Source organism: Mchenga conophoros, linkage group LG7, assembly GCF_057382185.1.
Source record: "Mchenga conophoros isolate Kocher_MC1m ecotype Shallow Benthic linkage group LG7, M_conophoros_male_GT1.1, whole genome shotgun sequence".
Lineage (NCBI taxonomy): Eukaryota > Metazoa > Chordata > Actinopteri > Cichliformes > Cichlidae > Mchenga > Mchenga conophoros.
In genome coordinates, this window is record NC_140532.1 from 35,307,303 (window position 1) to 35,329,445 (window position 22,143).

Here is a 22,143-nt window from a genome sequence, read left to right on the forward strand (position 1 = left end):
CATTCGATAATCTTTAATCCTACAACTGTTTACAACTTGCATAGTTCCCATTTCTGTATAGCTGTATATCCCAGATTCTGTAAAGTTATTTATTTCATATTCTGTATAGTTTTTCATATTTATATCCTGTCCATATCCTGTACATAGCTTGTACTCACTACAGCCTGTACATACTTATAGTTATAGAATATTCACAACATACTTCATACCGTGTACATTATAACATACCATAATAGACCCATTTCTGTAATATACTCACATATCTATATTATTGCTAATATATATTGTAATATATCTATATCACTAAAGCACTTCTGGATGGATGCAAACTGCATTTCGTTGCCCTGTACCTGTGCATGTGCAATGACAATAAAGTTGAATTCTATTCTATTCTATTCTATTCATTACTCCATCATATCTGTTGTCACCAATTTCCAGTCTAGTTCTTGTGTAATTTAGCATACCTCTGGCTTTACAGCCATCCACCCACTGAGGCCTTTTCTAATGAGCCTTCAGCTAACAGTAGATGGATCAACTGAAGGGCTAGATGCATCTCACAGATTCTGTCAGATCCATCTATTCTCTGCTGCTCATCCTTATCAGGGTTGCAGGGGTAGCTCCCATAGGACTGGTGCAGGGTACACCCTGGCCAGGTATGGATATGCCAAGTTTTCAGCTAGTAGCTGTTTGGGAATCACCTTGTTGATGCAAAAAGTACTATTTAATGCATTCCACACTGTGTCATCTTTGGCAGTTTTCATGAATTGAGCTCAAGAAATGGGAAAAAAGATGTGTTTTTGTAACAATCTGACAGTAAAAAAAAAAAAGGTGCATTCCCCTTTTTCTTTTGGGTGCTTGCTTTACTGCCTCCATCTTCCCTAGTCCCATTCTGTCACACCTCATATCCTCTTTCCCTACAACCATGTTTTTGTTTTTTGTGTCTTTGTTTCTTTCTTTTTTTCTTTTTTTTTTTTTTACATTTCCTTTCTTTCATTCTGACTTTTTTTGTTACTATGGTCTTCCTCTTTTCCTCCTTTCTGATAGCTTCATGCTCAACATCCTTTGTTCACTGTATCCACTGAACAAAGGGTGCACATGTCCAAAAAAAAAAATTCTGCCTTGCCTCTCTAACTGTCTGTAAATCACTCAACCTGAGCTGTCTCTCCGATGTACTCATTTCTAATCTTATCCATTCTGGTCACTGCCAGTGAAATATTAACATCTTCAGCTCTGCCACCTCCAGCTCTGCCTCCTGTCTTTTTGTCAGTGCCACCATCTCCAAACCATACATCACAGAAGGTGCCTGAAGAAACACTTTAAAACTGATTCTTTGTTGTCTGTTAATATTTGTGTCATTTGAGGTAGGTGTCTTCATTATGCTTGAATGATTTGTAGATCAGTGTTAAGTGGCTTAACAACCAAAATAGATTCCTCTGAAATGTGTCAGGTATAAAGACTGGACTGAAAAAACAAAACAAAACAGCCAATGTCCAAATGAAAATTTAGAAATACCTTCAGAAAGTCTGGAGAACTATTGCTCAAGATCATGGTCACTCTTTTAAAGAATCCTCACATATTGGAAGCAATGGAAACTATAAAGAAATTAGTGATGGCTCAAGAGTTTTGCACAGCACTGTACACGCTACTCCCCTTTACATTGTTTTAAAAATTCCCTTTTACCTTTTTAAAAACTGAATTGAACACCTTTATTGTTATTAAATGAATACAACAAAATTGATATCTCCCTAGAGCGCACAGTAGTTCATTAACAAATAAAACAAATAAGGAATTTCATGTCTTTTGTGTTATTTTGTTAAATTGTGTCTTTAAGTTTGTGCAAACCTGTGCGGAGTATCAATAAGATCAATTTTCTTGCCTTTAAATATGGGAGGAAAAAAATTAAACCATGTGCAACGGTGCCCTCTTGTGGCCTCACCCTCCCTTGTATGTTGATTTAAGAGAAGTCCCGCCCCTGAGCACCATCATAACCAATCACTACTCAGATGTTGAGTTGAAGCTTTGAAGCTTTGGGTGCGTCTGTTAAAATTATGCTCCTCACTATTGCCTGTCAGGTTTTCACTGGTCGCAACAAACGCTTTTGTTCAACCACTGAGTTTAGGCTAGGGTGGAAAGCGTTATCATTGTCGTCAATATCACCTTTTAAAAATGGCCAAGTTATGCACGACGTGGTTAGAAGAGAATAAAATGCCTGAAGTATAAGCTCAGGGCTAATATTTCCCCATATAGTTCGCCTCGAGTAACTGTTCTTCCAGCTAAATCAGTGCCACGCTCCTCCAACGTCCAAGGTTGATAATTAGCCCTATAATTATCAGAAAATTCAGCTTTTCTTTTTATTGGAGAAATGAGTGTAGCAGTGTAACTGCGTCGGAATTAACCTGTCAACATAATGTAGCTGAAAGTGGTCGGAGTGTGGGTTTTTTAGGTTTGCTTTAACTAGAGAATAAGGAGTTAGTGATAGTAACGATAACTAAGTTCTAAAACTGGCAGTGACTACTGTAGAACTAGCTTACATTTACTAACGGTTTACTCTCAACGTTACTCTAACAGCGACGAACCGTGAAGTGAGCTGTTTAACCGTTTTCTAAAACCCCCAGAACCCTGTTTACTGATGGCGGTTTGTTGTGGTGTGTGTGCCATGGTGACACAGGGGTGGGTCTTTTCTCCTCTTTAGTTTTGCTGTTTTCAAGGCAACCGACCCATGCTGTGAAATCTGCCCATCATGAAATCCCTCAAGTCTTTTTGGTCATCTCATCTCCAGTATCGACCCATTACTGTGTTTGTACGAGGTAAGTTGTAATGTAATGCTGTTAGATTTCTTCACAACGGTGGTTCTTGCTCTGTGGCTCCCACAGCCCACCAGACTGGCTGGTAGTACTTGGTTGTTTGTATATCTGAACAAGTTTTTTCTTTATAGTACTGGAAGTCCTTGTTGTAAAGCAGAGGTGGTTAGGGGGGAAAGGATATTGATGCTGCCTGAAACTGTGGATCAAAGGAAGACTGTAGATTTCTTACCTGGCTTTCCCAAGGCACGAAGTTATGTTTTTACAGTATCTCTACAGAATCAGCTCCTTTTGGCAGCACTGATATTTGGGATACAGTGAACAGCAAAGTGGGGTGATTCCATGCAAAATCAGTTGCTCCTCCCAGTTGAATTCTCACGATTAGCTGTTGTTTTTAACATCCACTAGAAGTGTCACCACCTGAACCCAAACTTTAGTTGTTTTTTTTTCTGTAACTGAAGTTTAACCTTAATGTCATGGAATATATGATAGTGTTAATACTGAAAGTGCGTTCATTTAGTCTCATTGACATAGAGTAACAGAAACAAGGATTGGTACACTGGATGTTGTATCTTTTTATCTGATAATTCAATCGTGGAAATTTTAAAAGTATATTTTGGGTAAACTTCCATAGATCATATCACCATGTGCACGGTGGCTGGTTCAAACATGTTTCATTTTTGCCTAGATTTTTAATGCAGGATTACGTTCTTGCTGTGTTTAGGCAATAGCAAATTCTTTGTTAGGTATATAAAGCCATAATCATGGTTAGGGTTCAAATACACTAATTGACTTTTCATTCAGAGCTCTGTTTTCCAGTTTGCCATGGTGACATGCCCCCTCTTTGTCCTCTCTCTGTCCCCTCTTTTGAATGAAAGAAGTGTTGATGCCGTGAAGTATACTTCCTATTGTTTGCTCTGAGGCCAGGCTGGAAGAAACCAATAAAAAAGGCAGTGGTTCCTCTCTGACCTCTTAGTACCATCTGCACCAGTATGTGCTTTAAGTTCTTTGGGGAGAGGTCTTTTGTCTGTTCCTGGGGTTAGACTGAAAACTAAAGAGGCCAGAGCATTTTTTTAATCAAGGCTATGAAATCAGTTGGTTCAGTCAGTTCTTTTAAGTCACATTTCAAAATATACTTGTATAAGAAAAGCCTTACCTGATTTTACTTGATCTTAAGTCCCTTAACATTTGAATTCTGTAATTATTGCTGTTATTATTATTAACATATACTGCTATACAGCTATACTGTACTGTGATTTCTTAACAGTTGGTTTTTAGCACTGCATATTATTATCATTTTGCAAACCTTAGAGACACTGAACAGCAAGTTAACAGCACTACTGGGGTGATGTGGCTTAGGCTGTAGAGTGGGCCGTCTACTAATTGGAAGGTCAGTTGTTCGCTCCGGGGCTATTCCAGTCTGCATCTAGATGTGTCCTTGAATCCCAAATTATGCACTCCTTTCAGAGTGTGTGTGTGTGTGTGTGTGTGTGTGTGATAAAAGTGTTTCAGTCTGTTCATGGGTTTAGCTTGTAGTGTAAAAAAGCCCTAAAAAAAGTGTTTAGTAAGTGTAGATGAAAATTATACATGCACCAGTCTATTTACCCTTTTGTTCTGCCAGAGGAAGCTGAAAATGTTGTTAGTATGTCAATATTATTGAACTCAGAGTCCGCTGGGAGTATGAAGTAAGAAGGTGCATAAAGATGGAAAACATTGTAACGTACAGGTTACGTGCAGGTAAGGCAGAGTATTGAGGCTGGATAGTCAAAAGCACATGGTCAAAATTAGGTCCAGACTTGTTGCCAGTTCTGCCAAAAAAAAATCGCCTTTTTGCTTACAAAAGTTGCCAATGTTTTGCTCAATGAATGACAGCGTATTTTGACACTGCACAATTTAGTCAACCAGTCAACAGTCATTGTGGGCAGTGTATTATAATCTCATAGGAAGAAGTTTCCTAGTTCAAATCCCAGCTGGTGTCCTTCTGCGTAGAGTTTGCCTGTTTTCCCTGCCTTTTTGAATTTCCTCTTGGTACTTTTGCTTCTTCCTACGGTCCAAAGACATGCTTTGGTTAGGTTAATTAGCACTTTTAAAGCACTGAATGAATGTATTGTTAAATATGGCTTGTAGTCTAAAGTCCAATGCCAGAGCATTCCAGTTCAGTAGTATTTAAAATAACAGTAAAAATATTAAATCACTCTCTTGAGCGGCTCCTTCTGCATATTCATCCTGTGTCCTCAGTGCTCCCTGTGCCTCCTAAGGAGATTAGCTGCCATATCTTATTCACTAGGTGTTCCTAAACAGATCGGTGCTCTGTGGGGCAGCTCCACCTACACTTCTGTTCACTGTGTGCTCAAAATTCAGCAAGTGTCACTCTGTGAAAACATATATATTCCCTGTTGATTTTATGACAGCTTTTCTTCTTCTGTTCTCTCCTCTTCCTCCGTATCATCTATCCTTTTTTTCTCTCACGCTGTCATTCCTCATCTCTGTCCTTCCCGAACATCCAGCTTACCTGTGCATCATACATGTATTCTTGGCTTGCCTCACCATCTGGTTGTGATTAGTTTGTCTGTAGCACCGAGTTTTTTCAGTCTCGTGTTCTGCATGATGATTATTGTCTCTTTACAATCGGTGAAGCCCCCTGTCAGGGATTTAGAGCAGCTTACCCCATCCCCCCCCCCAAATCTGGCAGCTGAGTTAAATACTTAGTTCTCCTGGGCATGAACATGGAGTTATGAGCAGAGTAACAGGTGAGTTCTTTTTGTGCTTCTTTTTCCTCACCAAAATGAAGCTCCTATAGATACAGATAATGTAAAAGCTTCTGAATTTAGGAATTACATTTTATGCTGTCTTACCTCATTTTAATTTTATTATTATTTCCTCCCATTACATGGATAATTATCCTGGAAGCTCTGTATCTTTTTAGTTTACTTTTCTGGGCTGACTGCATGATTAGTTGAATTATTAAAATTCATAATAATTGTATTTCGACCTCAGTCCTCAGTAGGAAATGTGTTCTTTTAATAATATTCCCCACCTTCTATTTCTCCAAAATGGTTGTAACTAAAGATCTTTATCTGTTCATCGTCTCTCTACTGACATTTGTGATGAGGTAGCAGGTAAAGTTTTTCTGATGATTCTTTCATGTAGAACCTTTTTGTACATAAATGCTGCATGAAAGGAGAGCTGTTGCTACTGTGTCAGCTAAACCGTCCTCCAAGCACTTTGCAGTCACATCAGGGTTTTTGCTTTATCTTTCTTCCCAGTGAATGTGCAAATCTTTCTTGACAACCAGTTTTATTTCTACATCACATTTCAGACACTTTAAACTGCAAGCTATTGCTAAAGCATCAGTAAGCTTGACGTTCACATACAGTTTTCTTAAAAAATGAACAAAAATGTAATTTGACCACATGTTTGCATGGCTTAAATAATAGAATCTCATTTTGTGTGTAAAATCTTTGGTGAAGAAATTTTTATTATGGCTATGAATCTATTAAAATAAAATGAGCACTAAACTGTCAGGTGATACATATATTTGCATCACATTAATTTGTGGCTTGTGCAGTTTCACTTCAGCAACAGCCTGGTGGGGATTTGGTCCTCATTTGCCTGAAAATTCGTGTTTGTCCAAGAAGGAAGAAACCTTAGAAATAATACCATAATTACACTGTGCGCTCTAAGCAATTCTATTCTGAAATGACTGTTGTTGTAAACCTACCTCTCATGTTGTTTATGCGCAGAGCTGCGTGCTCTTGTTCCTTGTGGTCTAGTTTAAATGCATGGTGAGTTTGCCATGTTGGCCTGTGTGGAGAGTCGCCAGTGATTTGTGTATGAAAGGGCTCAGCGTGATGCGAGTCTGTGCATGCGCGTCTGTGGGTAAATCTGAGTGTGTTTGTGTGTAACGTTTGTATGTTAGTTAAGAGATGAAAGAAGCACCAGGCTTCATAATCTTCTTTTGGTAATCTGGGATATTGATGAAAGAAGCAACCAACCATGGTTACCACTTTTCTTAATGGAAATGTGAGTGCTGTAGAGTGTGTACTTTACTTGCGCTTTGTTTTAAAATGTTAATTGCAAGACTTTGCTTCTGTCATTGATGCATGTTAAAGTCCATGACCCGGTATGCAGTTGTTATTTCCTGACCTGCTGGCTCAAAACCAAAATAATCAAGCTACATCATCATTATGAAATAGCTGTTCTGTAAGTGGAAGTGGAAGTAAGTGATAATTACACAGTGTGACTTTGCTGCTCAAGCAATCAAATCCAAATAGCTTAAAGTTTAAATATGCATGGTCTTGATGTTCTTTGAGACCTGTTGGCAATTAGGAGGACTGCACCACCAAGTTGAACTCAGTTCTGCTCAGTATTAATTGTATCTTTTTATAAGCTTATTGTTTTGGACCTCCACAACGGTCCCAGTTTCTCACGTGGCCCCTTGGGAAAATTAATTGCCCACCCTTGCTCTAGCACATTGAAATGCAGCTTTGGGAGTGAGCCACTGGCTGTATAGCTGTCAGAGATGTTTAACTGCACACTCTGAAAACACAACTTGAGCTCATGTTGTGGAGTTGCCATAGTGAGTGTTGCAGCTCCAAGCTAATTCTTGGGAGACTTGCTATGTGACATTTTGAACTAGCAGACTAATCGAGGATCTGTTACCTGTATACTGTGTTTGTTTCCTGTGAGTTAAGCAACTGAGATGAATTCAGTAGTGTGTGTAAAAGCTGTACGGTGTGAGCAGATGGTACAGGATTTGAGCAGGGGGCAATAAAAAGAATTCTAAATCAGTGGTGTAAACACAAAGTTCATGTCGCATTAGAAACCGGTCCATACGTGCTGCATTGTAAATATTCTCATGATATCCTAAAATATCACGAGTCAGTGTTTGAACTGCACATTTTCAAAGGAAATAGTCAGTCAACTAAGCTTTAAATAATCAGGAGCCTTTTCTTAAAGGTAGCAGCATCTAGCTGGTAGATTATATGTGTATTCCCATTCTGTCATCTATGATTACATTTATGAACATTTTTAATTATGTATATAGTAAAGGTATTAAGTTTTGAATTTACTGATTATTATTATCCTGGTCAAGTCTGTTTGTCTGTCTCAGAGTTTGATCAGTGTTAAAACAGAGTAAAAAAAAAGTCGTGTAGATGGCATTAAAAGCTCTCTCCAATGAGTTTGACTGTATTGTTTAGTACAATGCAAATAAAATAAAATACAAGCACTGATAAAGAGAACAGAAAAGCTTTTAGACTGAAGGATTAGACAATTTAGAACTTTAATTTTTGTTTTTTGTTTATTTTAATTGGAAATAATTGCCGTTACCTAAACCAAGCAAGTAAGCAAATAAAGAGTGTTGTAATTTCTTTCTTTTTTCATGGCTTTATTGTGTTTGTTATGTCTAGGATGTTTTTTGTTTGTTTGTTTGTTTTTTATCTGTGACATGATTTATTTTTTTTTTTGTTAAATTATTTCAATGGAAAATAGATTAGGAATTGGGGTTAGCCTCAAATCTTCTGCATTAACAAATCGTGCTACTCAAGGTGTGTTAACCTTGATTCATTGCAAAGTGTTACATGTAGTGAAATAAGTATCGGTTGCTTGTTTGTGTTTCAGGTATTGCATCCAAATGCTTCCTGTTCCTCAGCACTGAAGAGTAATCACTGAGTCTGTAGCTGTTACCTCTGGACTGCCACCAGCTCAATGACTTCTACCGCAATTTGTAAACTTCCTCCACCATGGTTTTGAAAGTGGCTACAGAGCCAAAGAAACTAAAAAAGATGCTAAAGGTTCCCAGGCCTGGCTGAAACAGTAACTGAAGTCAAAACAAAGAACTGAGGGAGGCTGCAAGGTGAATGGAAACAAGACAGAACACCACAGCAGGGGTTCTGTTCTGGACCCCTGCCCTGGTCCACTCCTCACCTAATAGCACTGCTATATCAGAGGATGAGTGGGATGAAGAGGATGAAGAACAGGCAGAAGAAGAGGATGACTTTTTTAGTCAAATGGATGAGAATGGTATCATTGGACTGTCAGAGGCACTTGAAAATGTGGAATTGGAGGAATGCAATTCAGATGGGTGCCCTGGATCCCTCACCCCAGAGGAGGCAGATTATAGTGTGGCTGAGAGGGACACACCGTCTGAGGAGATGATCTACAAGCTGAGTAAGCATCTGTCGCACCATAAACCAACAGAAGAAGATACAGGAAAACTGTCATCCTGTGAGCATTCATTTATAATTTATTAACTTTTTTCTTGACCTTCATTTCTTAGTTTCCACTCTAAAGCACTTGAATACACCTAATTCTGAGACCTGTTTGAATAACAATTGAATAATTGTTTTCATTTTTTTTGTTTTCTCATATTTTATATTTTCTAAAACCTAAAAATAATATGCTTAAGATGATAGAAAACAAACAAATCCTGACAACTGAAAAATGTAAATTCTGTCTTTGTTCTCGAGATACTAATTATTTTGTCATCAGGTGATTAAAAGAGGTCCCTGCTTGTTTGGTTCTACTGTAGAGAGTAATTTACAATTGTAAAATCTTTACAAATACACACAAAATTTTGCCTGTCTCCCCGTCATATTAGTCTCTTTGGGCAATTTTGAGAAGTCAAAACAAAACGGGATTTAGCCAAATCTAGTGAGTAGGATTGTGGTGAACACTGACATTGTTCAGAATATTTTCCTCACACACCTTGACACATAACAGTAACACTTTTAAAAGGTCATCGTGAACAACCGAGTGAATCTTGAATAATGGCATGGATCCCCTTGGTTCTACTCCTCACATTATGTGCCACCTTGGGCTTTAGACAATAAGGAACAAACAAGCAGTTTAGTACAGAGTTGTGGTCTGAGACAAAGCTCTCATCACTACTGATCCGTGAACCTGTCTAAAGCAGAGAAAGCTAAAAAATTGCAGAAGCGCTGGCGAGGTTTTTGGGGAGGAGGGGTCCCCAACATGATGACCTTAAGGGAAACTGCCAAATTTAAAATAAGTTTGGTTGTTGATGGCTGGAGTCATGGAACTGATTGCACTTGAAGACCAAAGACGGTGCACATTTGTGTGATTCATTAAAACTACACAGTCCTTTGTTGCGCAACACATTTTTTGCTTCCTTATTATTTTTTCATGCCTTCTTCTTTTTGTAATTATAGATGAGTTAAAAACGTGGTCAGAGGATATGGAGGTGAGGCGGAGAATGGAGGAGCAGGTAGCAGAGCATCTTTCTGAGTGGAACAAACACCACGACACGACGAATGATGACAAAGATGGAGAAGAGAGAGGGAGGAGTGATTGGAGTAAAAAGAAATTTGAGCACACTAGAACATCAGGGGAGCTTGGAAGAAAGCTGGCAGGACTCGCTGAAGGATATCGTGATAAAGAAGAGAAAAAAGAGATCAGCTCAGGACAATCTTCTAGCGTTCAGCTGCATGCTGTGGACAGTGTCTCCTGTCCAGCCTCCCGTTCTGCCTTACCCCATCGTCTGCATTTCACTGCCGAGGAATTAAATACTGCCCCAGGAATTGAAGCTGAAACCTTTCCAGAAATAAGCTTTACAGAAAGTTTTCAAGAGTCTAACAGTAGCCACGTGAGCCTCAACTCCAGTCCTCGCTGTCCCGAGATAAAGCTCAGGGCTTCGCCTCAGCCAGCAGCATTGTTTTCTGAACAGGTCATCTCAAATCATTACAGGAGATTAAGTAATGGCCCTGGAAAAGAATCAGGAAAGAGAGATAAGGAGCATAGTCACCCCACTCCCACACCAAGAAAGATAAGGAAGCACTCTCCTGAGGCTGCATATTCAAGAACTCATTCCCCCGGCACAGTCAGGCCCAACAAACAACAGAACACACGTCGTGACAGGGACGTGGTAACGCCTAGAACCAGGAGCAATGCTGTTGCAGAGGACGAATCTAGGTAAAACACATTTTATTAACCATTTTATTTGGGCTTTCTTTTTGCTCTTTTCTATTTTCATACATCACAATTCTCTTTTTCCAGAAAGGGGCCTCTGAGTTACCACACACCAGACTTCTCGAAGGTCGAACCCAGAGTTCATTTTCCCAAAGGCGGTTACAAGCCCCCCAAGAGCAGGTCCTCGTTAACGAGGAAGTCCTTATCACCCGAGCCACCTATAGTCTTCAAATCCCCTGCTGATATAGTGAAAGAAGTCCTACTGAACACCGCTGGTGAATCTCCTACCTCGCCAGATTCTGACGGACAGGCAACCAGTGCAATCAACGCTATTGTGCCTCAGGAGTTCAGATGCCACCAGCAGGCCACCACACTGGTCAATCAGCTTCAGGTACTAGTAGAGACTAAGAGGTATTTCAGTTTGGAAGAGTTCTCTGTAAAATTACTTTAAACCACTAAAGTTGATTGAGATGGACAGAAGATATCTAACTTGTCCCAGTATTAAAATCAAAGTTGTAGTAATGATGGCTGCATTCTGCTTAGGGGAGGTTCTATTTCTGTGAATAAGGGTCACTGACAGGGTCTGCTGGGACACGTAATTGAAGCTTCAGTAATAAGATCTGTGCTTTTTGTACTATAACAAGTCAAAATGTCATGAAGAAGTCTGAGTTTTTCCAGGTTAGTGTGAATGCCAATACTGACTGGACTTAAAGTACGAGCTTTCATTTCAAAAGGCGAAAACGTCCCACAGGACGCACTTAGAATTTAATAATGTGTGAACATCAAACATGGATATGCCAGAAGGGACTAATATATTTAGAAAAAGTCTCATCTCAGCTCCCAGCTCAAGGTTTTAAAATGGGAAAAATAGGGGAAACGCATTTAAACACATGGCACATGAGACTCGTAGTTTTAGGGTGCCCCACTTTATTTCCTCTTTGTTTTAGTGTCACGGTTCAAATCAAACTCATCACAGTGGTGGAATCTGAATAATGGAGACATTTTGTTCATTTTTTTATTGAACGTGAAAATAAGACACCGATTTCTCTTCACTTAGTTTTAACTATAATATAACAACAACATAAAAATACATTTTCTAGAATGAATTTTGTTTAATATTATTACCCAGAATGTCACTGTCTGCTGTAGCGTTTCAGTTACTATACTGAAACTGAGCATTAAGACATCCATCCATTTATTTGGACAGCCAACAAAAGCAACAAAAGCAAATCCAAAACCAAAGTACACAGAGATATTTTGCCTGGCTGTCCTCATATGTTCAGCTTTTGTTTACGTTTGACAGCCTCACAGGATGAATTAGACTAAACTGGACCTAAATTCCGCTCCAGTCTTTTAGTCCTCTCTTTTATCGCCACCCCCATTTTTGCTTTATTCCCTTTCATTTTCATTTGTCTCACTTTTTTTTCCTCATGTCACATTTCTTTTGCACTGCTTCTCCTCACTTCCTTCTCCTTTATTTCCTCTGGCTGCAGGAAGACTACGACAGACTGCTGACTAAGTACGCTGAGGCAGAGAACACCATTGATCGTCTGCGTCTGGAAGCCAAGGTAGTTAATCTAGAGATCCAGCTATAATTTATCACCTTTTAATGGTGTGGATTGAAAAACAGTACATCTCACTATCATATGTAATTATTAGTGGTCTAACCATTAAGCCACTATAAAATATTAAAGTTAATACCAAACTTCAAAGTGATATACAACTTATTTACTTAAATTTTAGGCATTTATTGAATTTTTCTTGTCAACAAAGAGTAATTATGTGGCTTTCGATAGTTGAACAGCTGTGAAAGTACTTTCAAAGTAGAGCTTAAAATTTGAATCATTAGAATTATGAAATAAATTCATTATGTCACAACATTTATATGTCTATATTTCATTTTTGCAGGACAGAAATTTAGAGAATCAGCATCCCAGGTCCAGGCAGGCTCAGCGCATCATAGACAGAGCAGTATGTCATACAAATGATTACAAATCTCAGAAAAGTGGGATTTGAAATAAATACAGAAGAGGCAGGAGTAGTGCTGAAGTGTTCGGAATTGGGTCATTTAAAGATTTGGTGGCTCATTTCTGTTTGTGCTGCAGCGCTTCACATTCAGCACTAATTGAAATCAGCTTACTGAACTCCTCACCTCCATTTTCTCCCATCTCATTCATTACAAACTGAACCACCATCTGTTCTATCCTCCCCTCACCCAGGCAGGGTGGGAGGAGTTCCTTTACAACAAAATTTGCAGATATTTGTTAGTAAGTATTTTTTTCTGATTAGACATATGTTCCAGTAGATTTACCTTTTGTAGCTGAGCTTATAACCAGTTTAATAAGAAATCTGACTGGTTCCAGTCTGATTGATGATCTGAATTTAGGTTTTAAGTGGGGTTTTTGTCTTTCTGATTAATCTCTGTTGTCTCTTAATTGTATATTAAAGTGTCCCTGTAGGTGCCATGCAGCTGTTTACTTTTGCAATATGTAGGCTGTGTGTGTGTGGGGAAAGGGCCTTCTGAGAGCCGTTAAAGGTCATAAAGATTTACAGCTTTGAGTGACTGTCAAGCTCATTTTCACACTTTGGTTGGCTGATGACTGACTATGTTTAACTCATTTTTTTCCAAACTCTGTTATTCTCCCCTGCCCTTAATTACCTCAGTACCCTCCTTATGTGTTAGTCAGAATAGTTGTGAGGCCTTAGTGAAAGCTTACAACCTGTGGACACTAGATGGGAGTGTTTTCCTGCTGTGTGTATACTGTTTTTTAATCTGACTCGCTTCACATTTCTAGAATGAGAAATTAGAACAAACACTGATCAAAACCTGCTGAAGTCTCATTTTGTATGGGTAAAAGTACTATACAGTGAAACAGTGTGTCTCTTACAAAATGTAGAAGTCCACATACAGACAGGCTAGGTATTAATTATTGAGAACACGTTTGTTTTTGTTTTTCATGTTTCTTCCAGGTTAACCTGTACTCTGACCCACCAAATCCCGGCCACTGCGTGCAATCAGGACTAAACTGCGGTGCTTCAAAGTTGCTAAAATTTGATTTTCCTCGGGCTCAGAAACCCACGACAGATCAGGGTATCTTCATTTTATTTAATGGTTACTTCTTTGCTGCTAAATCTTGTATTAGTCAGTATCTTTAAACCGGGCAGCTTGCACCACAATTATCTGAATGGAGAAATGACTCTGCAGATATTTAGAATTTTTGGGTGAACTGTCTCTGGCTTTGATGATTGTATACAACAGGCATTGTGTGCATTTTCCTTCTAATCTGTTTGTCCATGTAACAGGAAGTTCAGCTACCAGTCCTACCGAACCAGGCTCTAAGCTTGGACAGCAGCTAGCCAATATTCTGTTCAGCCAGGCCGAAACATTTCTGCAGCAGGTAACTGGCCAATTAAATCTTTAGAGATGAGAATGATCCGATTTGCTGGCTGGTAATAATGGTCATTTAGGAAGTTAATCAATGATAAACCTTTTGATTTTTCATTCAGCTGCAGACGTTTGAGGATCTCCGTAAAAGCAAAAAACTTCAACCTTTTGAACAAACTGAGGTAAAAGCAACAAAAGCACAGCAGAATTCTCTAGGTTTTTAAACATCACATCTAATGGGAACATATATTGAATGGAATACATAAAAGTTCTTTCTTTTAGGGTATGGCTCAGCTTGCCGAGGGGCTCGAATCTTTGGAGAGGGGATACTTGTTGGCGAGGGATGAGCACAAACTCCTGCAGCAGCGAGGCATAGAAATCAGCCAGTTTGACCCAGAACGGTAATGTTGATGTCCAGCATTACATCTGAATACATTTTATATTTTGCATTTATGTGTGCTCATTACTCAGTTGTTTTGATTCATTTTTCTTTTTTAACATGTATGTTATGCATCAGGGAGTTAGAGGGGCTGATCTTTCAGTGTGGGCTGCGTACGGACGAGCTGAAGGAGCAGGTGGAACAGATGCAACCGGATCAGCCCACCTGGATTACTCCCCCCTCTCCACCTCCTCAACCAACCACACCATCTGCCCTCTCTGTGGATGTTGTAACCTTCACTCACCCACAGGTAGCAACAGCATCATTTTATTCTGTGTATGGCCGGGATTATTATGACTCTGTGAGCAGCGTGGGAAAATTGTAATAAACCTAGTCTGTGAATTAGAATAGAATAGAATTCAACTTTATTGTCATTGCACATGCACAGGTACAGGGCAACGAAATGCAGTTTGCATCCATCCAGAAGTGCTTAGTGTGGAGGAGGTATGTGTTTTTAGTGCCCTTGTAGCACAGTGAGTGTAGGGAATTGCATTCATTCACACTCTAGTTACAAGGCAGACATCTGCAGAGTGGTTGATTACCACAAATCAGAAGGTCAGTGGTTAGATCCCAGCTCCTCCAGTGTACTGTTATATGGAACTGTCCTTAGGCAAAATGGAAAAAGCTGAAATTGCACCTGTGAGTGCTGTGAGTGTGTTATACATAACGTGTTTAACTGCTTAATGTGGTTTGTAGTGGAAAACTTGCATTTTTATTTCACAAAATTGGACTATTTTTGGTTTATGATGAAATCCCTGTTCAGGACAGGATCACAGCTTTACCAGACTTTATCTTGTCAATTACTTTTCTCTTTTTCTCTTTTGAGGTCCTGCCTGTGCCTCTGCTCTCTGGGGCAGCGGAAGCAGAAGTGAGCTCAGCCTGTAAAGAGAACGATGAAGAGAAGTCCGAGGGAGAGGATGAAGAAACTCTCTACCTCAATCCTCTGAAGGGCAAAATTAAAAGTGTTGCAGAGGACTTTACCATGGCAGTGAATCAGTGAGTAGCTATATTTAAATGCATCAATATCATGAAATCTGATAAATAAGGAGCCCTGCAGCTGGGACTTTTTAATTATTTAACTGTTTCTCCTCCATCTGTTTAGCTACCGAAGCATCAAGGAGCTTCCCAAACTTCTAGAGCGTAGCCTGAATGAAGCAGTTCTCTCCTCTCCTGCTTTAAGAACTAACATGCAGTCTGAACACAAGGACAGACAGGAAACTGGAAACAATGAAGTCTGGAAAACTCTCTCTCAGAGGTTAGTCTCAAAGTAAAAGGCAAGATGGTCTGCATTTTCACCAGCAGCAGTTTGTTTTTTCTATTGGACAAAAAATTGAGTAAAAAAAAATACACAATTGGGAGGAAGCTAATTTCTCCGACCACTGGACTAAATTCTCTCCAATTATCTGTTAACAGGAATGCACAATCAGACCATCAGGGCTATTCTTCTGACGTGAACAAACAGCAAAACAGCAGGTCCAGTCCTCGCCCGGCCTCCAGCCGGCTCATGATGTTTCCTGTTTTTCGTCAGAGTAACATAAAGAGGGTAGAGGTGGGAAAGTCTCACAGCAGCAGTCTGAGTAGCCTCGGAGATGTAAAAGTGTCAGAGGTGAGGAGCTCCGAGGTTCAGGCTGGGGGCAGGAGAGTGTTTTCTCAGGTCAGTGATATTGATGGTCACTTATCCTGTATCAGTTCGAGTAAAACTGTTGCTTTATTATGGCCTGTATGGTGTATGGTTCTACCAAGCTTGAGTGAAAATGAGCTGATCATTTTTGGATTTGGAGCTGATAAATACTGAACAACAGTTAAATTTTACTAAAAGGAAGAACCTGGTTACATACACATATTGTTGGCACTATTAAAGCAACATACTGTCATATGTCTACACTGGCAGAATACTATTTATTGCATTAGCATTTTTAGCAAATTAGTTAGCTAGGTATAGCCTATTATATATTGTTTTACTCATGCATTTTCCTTGTGCTAATTAATATATTGTATATAATATTATTATTACTAACAAGCTGACAGATCAGCGCTAGTGATGTGCGATACCACTGATTTCCTTTCCGATCTGATACCAAGTAAAATTCAGGGTGGTATCGGCGATACTGATCCGATACCGATACTTTGTACAAAAACGTATTTTATTTATTGTATCTTTTATTGTATCTCAAATTACAGCTTCATAATGATTAAAGGGCATCAGATTACTTGTTCTTATCACTTAATAATGCACAATTATCATATAGAAATAAAAAAACTGAAGTTGTGCGCTATCGGAACATGTTGCCTGCCTGCAGCACTAAAGGACTCCGTGAGAGACGTCTGTCTCACCCTAGCAGCACCTGTCCCTCTCCTCCTCTTCACTTCGCCTCAACATAAGCTCGTCATATTCTGTGATTTGTTTTTGCATAGGCTTAGATTTAACAGTGTCAATTAATGACCAATCAGTGGTTTCTCTATGGGTGACTTCTTAAATACAGCTGATATATAAGTGCAAAATGCTCCCTATATCCTTGGACTAACTCAATCAGTGTATATGTGCACTATTTGAATTGCCTCTTTTTAACATGCCAAAGTTTAATTAGTTTCAAAGTAGCTAAAAAAAAAACTTTATTTAACAGCAGTCGCCTCAAGGTGGTTTATGCTATGAGATAAAGACCCTACAATAATACTAAAATATTTCTGTAATGATTAACAAAACACTTTATTTTACTAAAGATTTGACATATTCGTTGCAGCTGCCTAGTGTGATGATCAGTATTAATGTTGTATAACTTCTGTTTTGTAGGATGGTATCATCTCTCCAGAGACAGACAGCGGGTTTGTTGGTTCAGAGAGCAGCCGTCTAACTCCTGCAACTTCCAGTCCTCTCCACCAGAGGGCATTAGAGAGGTGAGTCCAACTCGGCCTCCCTTCCTCCATAGTGATTTACTGCACTAATAATTTCAGCTCAGGTGCCATCCCCATAACACACACAACACATTCTGATGTGATTTTCTATTGTTTTAAAGTGATTGTTTTTTTTTCTTTGATTAAGTCTTCTGTGTTTTTGTTTTTGTCCATTATGGTGCAGCGGTGTTCCAGTGCCTCAGGAAGGAAGCACGAGTCTTCAGACAGGCCGAGTCTTTGCACCATCTCATTTTTCCTCACCGTTGCACAGTCATACAGCTAAAGACCTGATTATGAGCTCCCGACTTAGCCTCAGCCTCGACCAACCACAGAGATGCAGAAGGGCAGTGAGGAGACGCACCTCCTCCTGCTCTCCAAAGCGCTATGTCAATCTGAGACAACAAAGGGTGGCGAGTGGCAGCAGTGAGTTTGGACTTGAAAGTGACGGCAGTGAGTTTCCAATTTGATTTACTTAGTAATCAGTAGTGCTCTCTCTCTCTTTTTGAGTATTTAAGCTGCTGACCTCCCCTTATTTCTACAGCTCGCATTGACTCTGAAGGTGAAAAGACTGACCAGTACAGCAAATCTATCAATTTCCTCGACAGCTCACACTCAAGCTCTTCCACCACTACTCAGCACCACCTTTGCGATTCTCCACGAGCAAGGAGTTCCAGTCAGAACTGCATGTGAGTGTCTGGATGGGACTTGAAGCAAACAAGTCAACAGTACAAGTGGAGAATGTCCCAGAAACACAAAGCTCTGAGAGTGAGGCAGTAGATAGTCACTCTACAGTGTCGCTGTGAATCCTAATGATTTCTGATGAATGACAATAACTGTTGCTACAATAATGCAGTAACATGATCACGCCAAAAACTAGTTGTAATGTTTTTATTATAATTTTCTTTTATGTATTTTATTACAGAATCGCCTGCTGTTGAATCAGGTTGTATATTAGGAGCTTCTGTTTCCTGCACGGTGTGGTGTTTCTTGTTTCTTTTCAGAATGCGAGTGCACCTACATCAATATTTGCCATCCATTTTTTACCAGCTGAATGGTTTAGTTGCATATTTTCCACAGTAAAGCATTTTAGAGGTCACGTCACAATATTTGGCCACAAAACTTGGTGTGGTATGATAGTGCATTAGTTCAAGCTTACATATGAACTGCAAAGGTGGATTATTTTGTAAAGATCCTTTTTCTGTTTTCCTCTAGTGATGCAGTCCAGATACTGCAGGCTGAGGTAACCAAACTGAAGGAGAGACTAGAAGATAGTCTGAGAAACAAGAAGCCTATCAGCTCTATTAGATCAGCTCCATCAACTCAGGATAACAGCTCTAATCAAAGCTCCTCTTCATCTTGCTTCAGGTTGTTTTTGTTTTTTTCTTTTCAATGCTCCACATAAAACCACAGAGTCAGTCTACTGTGATGGATTATACAGTCACTTGTCTTTGCTGCCAAGTAGGAGCACTAAAAACCTGATTTGTGTTTGCTTGCTTTGGGTGATATTCCCAAATTTTTCAAATTATTCCAGATGTCTAACAACATCTGGAATTTATGACTTTTTATCTGATGTGCTGCACTTTTGACTCTGTCTAGAAAGGTGCTGTATAAATAAAGTTTTATTTATTTATTTAATAATAATAATTGTGGATGCATAATGAACTATGTGATCTTATATTCTACGGCCTGATTTGGAAATTTCATAGTTATGTCACAAGTGAAGTTTTAAGCATTTATAGCAGACTTGCTTTTTGTTGCTTGCTGTTAATTTAGTTTTCTTCCACTTCTCAGGTCTAGAGAGCAGCGGAGTGATGTCAGTGCAGGGAAAAGAGAAACACAGATGGTGGACGAGGTTGCGGAGGAGTCCACACAGAGACGAATAGCCAGGAGAAAATCTGCTATAAACCAACAAGAGCCACAACATGATTACTGTGAGTTCATCGTGATTAACAAATGATCATTAAAATCAAGGAGGGAGACGGAGTGATACCAGTTTATTCATTTCATTTAGCCATTATGAAAGCTTGTATGGTCAAACCGAAGCATGTTCACTCACAGGGACTAACAGTGTCGTCTCCTTTAAGGTTCTCATCCTGTTTTTGATTCTGAAGCCTGTTATGCTCATTAACTCCTATTTTTAATGGCAAGCCCTATCACTTATTGAGTCAGTGTTTTATTTTCAGTGACAAGATCGGCGCTGCAGCCCTGTGCACCACAGCCTCAGGTGTCCAGATGCACTCAAACATCTGCAGCACTAGACAGCTGCTCTTCCCACACAACTACTGTCTACAGCAGGCGAACACAGCACAGTAAGAACACCTACCACACCACTGGAGACACAAAGACAAATTCAGTCAAATACAGCTTCAGAAATTTGAAATTGCAGTGGGACCTGTTCAGACATGTTAAATAAATCCATGTAGGTTCTCAGTCATCTACACTGCAGTCTTGAGGGTTTGAGCTGAGGGAAACCTCTCTCTGTATTGCAGGGAAGCATCCTGTTGTTTCTGTGTCTGAAAAAGGAGATGAACCTGACAGCAGAAGAAGTCAAGCTCCTGTTTGTTCTCAGTGTTTGTCATTTCACAGAGCATCCCCTGAACGTGAGAATGAATGCCTGGATAAACATGTTTGCTAGCAAAGAGGGCAGAATCCAAGTGTCTGAAGTGCACTTTGGTTAAAAACATCTTTAAATTAATGTTAAAGCTTTATCTGGATTAATTTTATGGTTTGAATGAGTCGATCAGCCTCCATAAAGCCTCTTCTATGATGTCTCTGTACTGTCAGGACCAGCTGGTGGCGGTAGAGAGATGCTCCATTCCTCCACTTGCTGCCATCAATGTCCTCTCTGCGGACGCCTCGAATCATACAAAGTCATTAAGCCAGGTTAGAGACCATGAGATGCGTTTCAGATGCACAGAGCACTGAGGTTTAAATCCTTATCAGAAGAAGGATGTACTGTTATCTTTGTGTGGCTAATCCATTATTTCACCACACAAAGACAAGAGTTTAGTTGTGTGGAAATTTATGCCCGATTTCCACTTGACTCATAAATTTAGTCTGCAGTAAATGAAATGAGTGCAATTATTTTAAGTGTTAATGGAGCTCCTGGCCTGCTCTGTGGTTCGCAGACAGTCACAGACTCTCCGACACTTCCACACACATAAAGTACCAGCCAGCCGAGTCCCCTGATGGAGCAGTGGGGAGCAGGTTCTTTGCATCTGCAGCTCCACCTGCACTGCTGCAGTGCATGCCAGTGTGCCCTCCACCACTCCTGTAAGTGCGCTGGTCTCATAGCTCACACACTCATCTGACACAGTATGCAAAAATCCTAAAAGCCTAAAATTTTCATTTTCTGCTTCTTTTTTTGTTTTGTTTCCCAGACTTTTAGATTAACATGCAAATAACAGATTTCATTTATATATCCTTATTTTCTATTTAATTTTAAATTTAAAGATGACAAACTGTGTCCAGAATCCACACAGCATTATCGCCTCAGTCTAAAAACACAGAAGGAAGATTTCGCTGGCTTGACTGGCCAGGTCGTTCCCTAAGTGCACATGGCTGCGCTGAAGGGAGGTTTTCCCTCTCAGCTGAGAGGTTTGCTGGATGAGGATTTGGGGCAAAATAGTGCAAGTTATGTGCAGTTTATTGAACAGTTTCTGATACATAACATTTTTCATATATAGTTTTGAGAGAATGTTACATAGAAACATCTTGTTCTGTCCTGATCCTTACTTACTTTTTACCATCTCCTCAGGTTGTACTCGTCCCCCCTCTACGTCTCTCCTAACAGAACTCCGATGTCTGCCGAGGTCACTGGTCCTGGGGAGGTGAGGAGGAGGACGAAAAGACGCTCACTGTCTGTTGACAGGGAGCGCTCGTTGGACAGCTCACTGAACAAAGCCATCAGAGCAGCTCGACACATGAAACACACCTCCAGGCACATGGCTGGCTCGTTGGCATCTGGACTGGAGTACCAGGAGCTGCTCACTCAGTCCTGCAGCTACTAGTGTGAACTGTCATCACAGGCACTAAGACTGAGAGTCATTAACTCAAAAGCAGCTGCAGAACGAGGCACGAGCCAAAAGAACTGAGTCGGACCAAAGTGAATATCTCAACTCCTCTTTGTAAGTTTTCTTTGCTGATGTTTTCAAAGATAGTTCTCTCCCCCGCCCTGCTCAGGTGGCCAAAGCATGTATTTTTATCTGCTGGTAAACATTACAATAACTCTGTTTACACTATTATGTCTTATAGATCATATTTATTTTCAAACCTATGACGTACTACAGAGACCTGTATATTCTCATGAATTAGTTCTGCACTTTGAGCCATTTCTTGATCATGTGACACTAGTTTTCAGAAATCTGAAATTAACCTCAGTCTTATTTTAGTCGCTGTAGAAATTCATTTTCTGATGATGTAGAAACTCTTTCTGCTGTAAATGAAATGCACTCATGAGCCATGAGCTCAGTTTTAGATGGTCATTCTTCAAACCATAATCATTTGATGTACCAAGGGCCTCAGATGCTGGATATCAAAGGTTTTTTTGTCTGTATAGATGATATATTTTAAAATGCGATGTTCTAGATATGCTTTTTGTACTTTGTTTTTTTTATTTATTGCTCATTTGTGCCGATGTCGATCCAACGTCATTTTCACTACTCCGTAATGAAAAAAAAAAAAGAATGACTGTGTGT

The 22,143-nt window shown here is 39.7% G+C and overlaps 1 protein-coding gene across 6 annotated transcripts; it reads left to right on the top strand.

Moving 5' to 3' along the window:
- Positions 1–2,119: 2,119 nt before the first annotated feature.
- akna (AT-hook transcription factor) lies at positions 2,120–22,034 on the top strand. 6 transcript variants are annotated; one of them, XM_085279037.1, is made up of 25 exons: positions 2,122–2,306; positions 2,693–2,807; positions 8,424–9,029; positions 9,974–10,733; positions 10,818–11,121; positions 12,224–12,298; positions 12,639–12,701; positions 13,701–13,821; positions 14,034–14,128; positions 14,238–14,297; positions 14,398–14,516; positions 14,633–14,804; positions 15,381–15,550; positions 15,657–15,809; positions 15,968–16,208; positions 17,346–17,449; positions 17,631–17,896; positions 17,988–18,132; positions 18,659–18,811; positions 19,238–19,377; positions 19,630–19,755; positions 19,936–20,046; positions 20,231–20,329; positions 20,575–20,719; positions 21,204–22,034. In XM_085279037.1, exons 3-25 carry the CDS (start codon positions 8,663–8,665, stop codon positions 21,454–21,456), a joined length of 4,242 nt encoding a protein of 1,413 aa, XP_085135163.1. In that variant the 5' UTR covers positions 2,122–2,306; positions 2,693–2,807; positions 8,424–8,662; the 3' UTR covers positions 21,457–22,034. The 6 variants fall into 6 exon arrangements, with proteins under 6 accessions (XP_085135169.1, XP_085135168.1, XP_085135163.1 ...); XM_085279043.1 differs by having other exon boundaries at positions 2,120–2,807; positions 20,900–21,240; XM_085279039.1 differs by having other exon boundaries at positions 2,123–2,807; positions 8,424–8,972.
- Positions 22,035–22,143: the final 109 nt, after the last annotated feature.

Excerpts from the sequence above, each read along its gene's own strand:
- akna (XM_085279037.1), top strand. The coding sequence starts at position 8,663 with ATGGAAACAAGACAGAACACCACAGCAGGGGTTCTGTTCTGGACCCCT. Across the intron at positions 14,129-14,237 it reads CCGAAACATTTCTGCAGCAG|CTGCAGACGTTTGAGGATCT; the intron begins GTAACTGGCCAA and ends TTTTTCATTCAG. Across the intron at positions 18,812-19,237 it reads TCCTCTTCATCTTGCTTCAG|GTCTAGAGAGCAGCGGAGTG; the intron begins GTTGTTTTTGTT and ends TCCACTTCTCAG.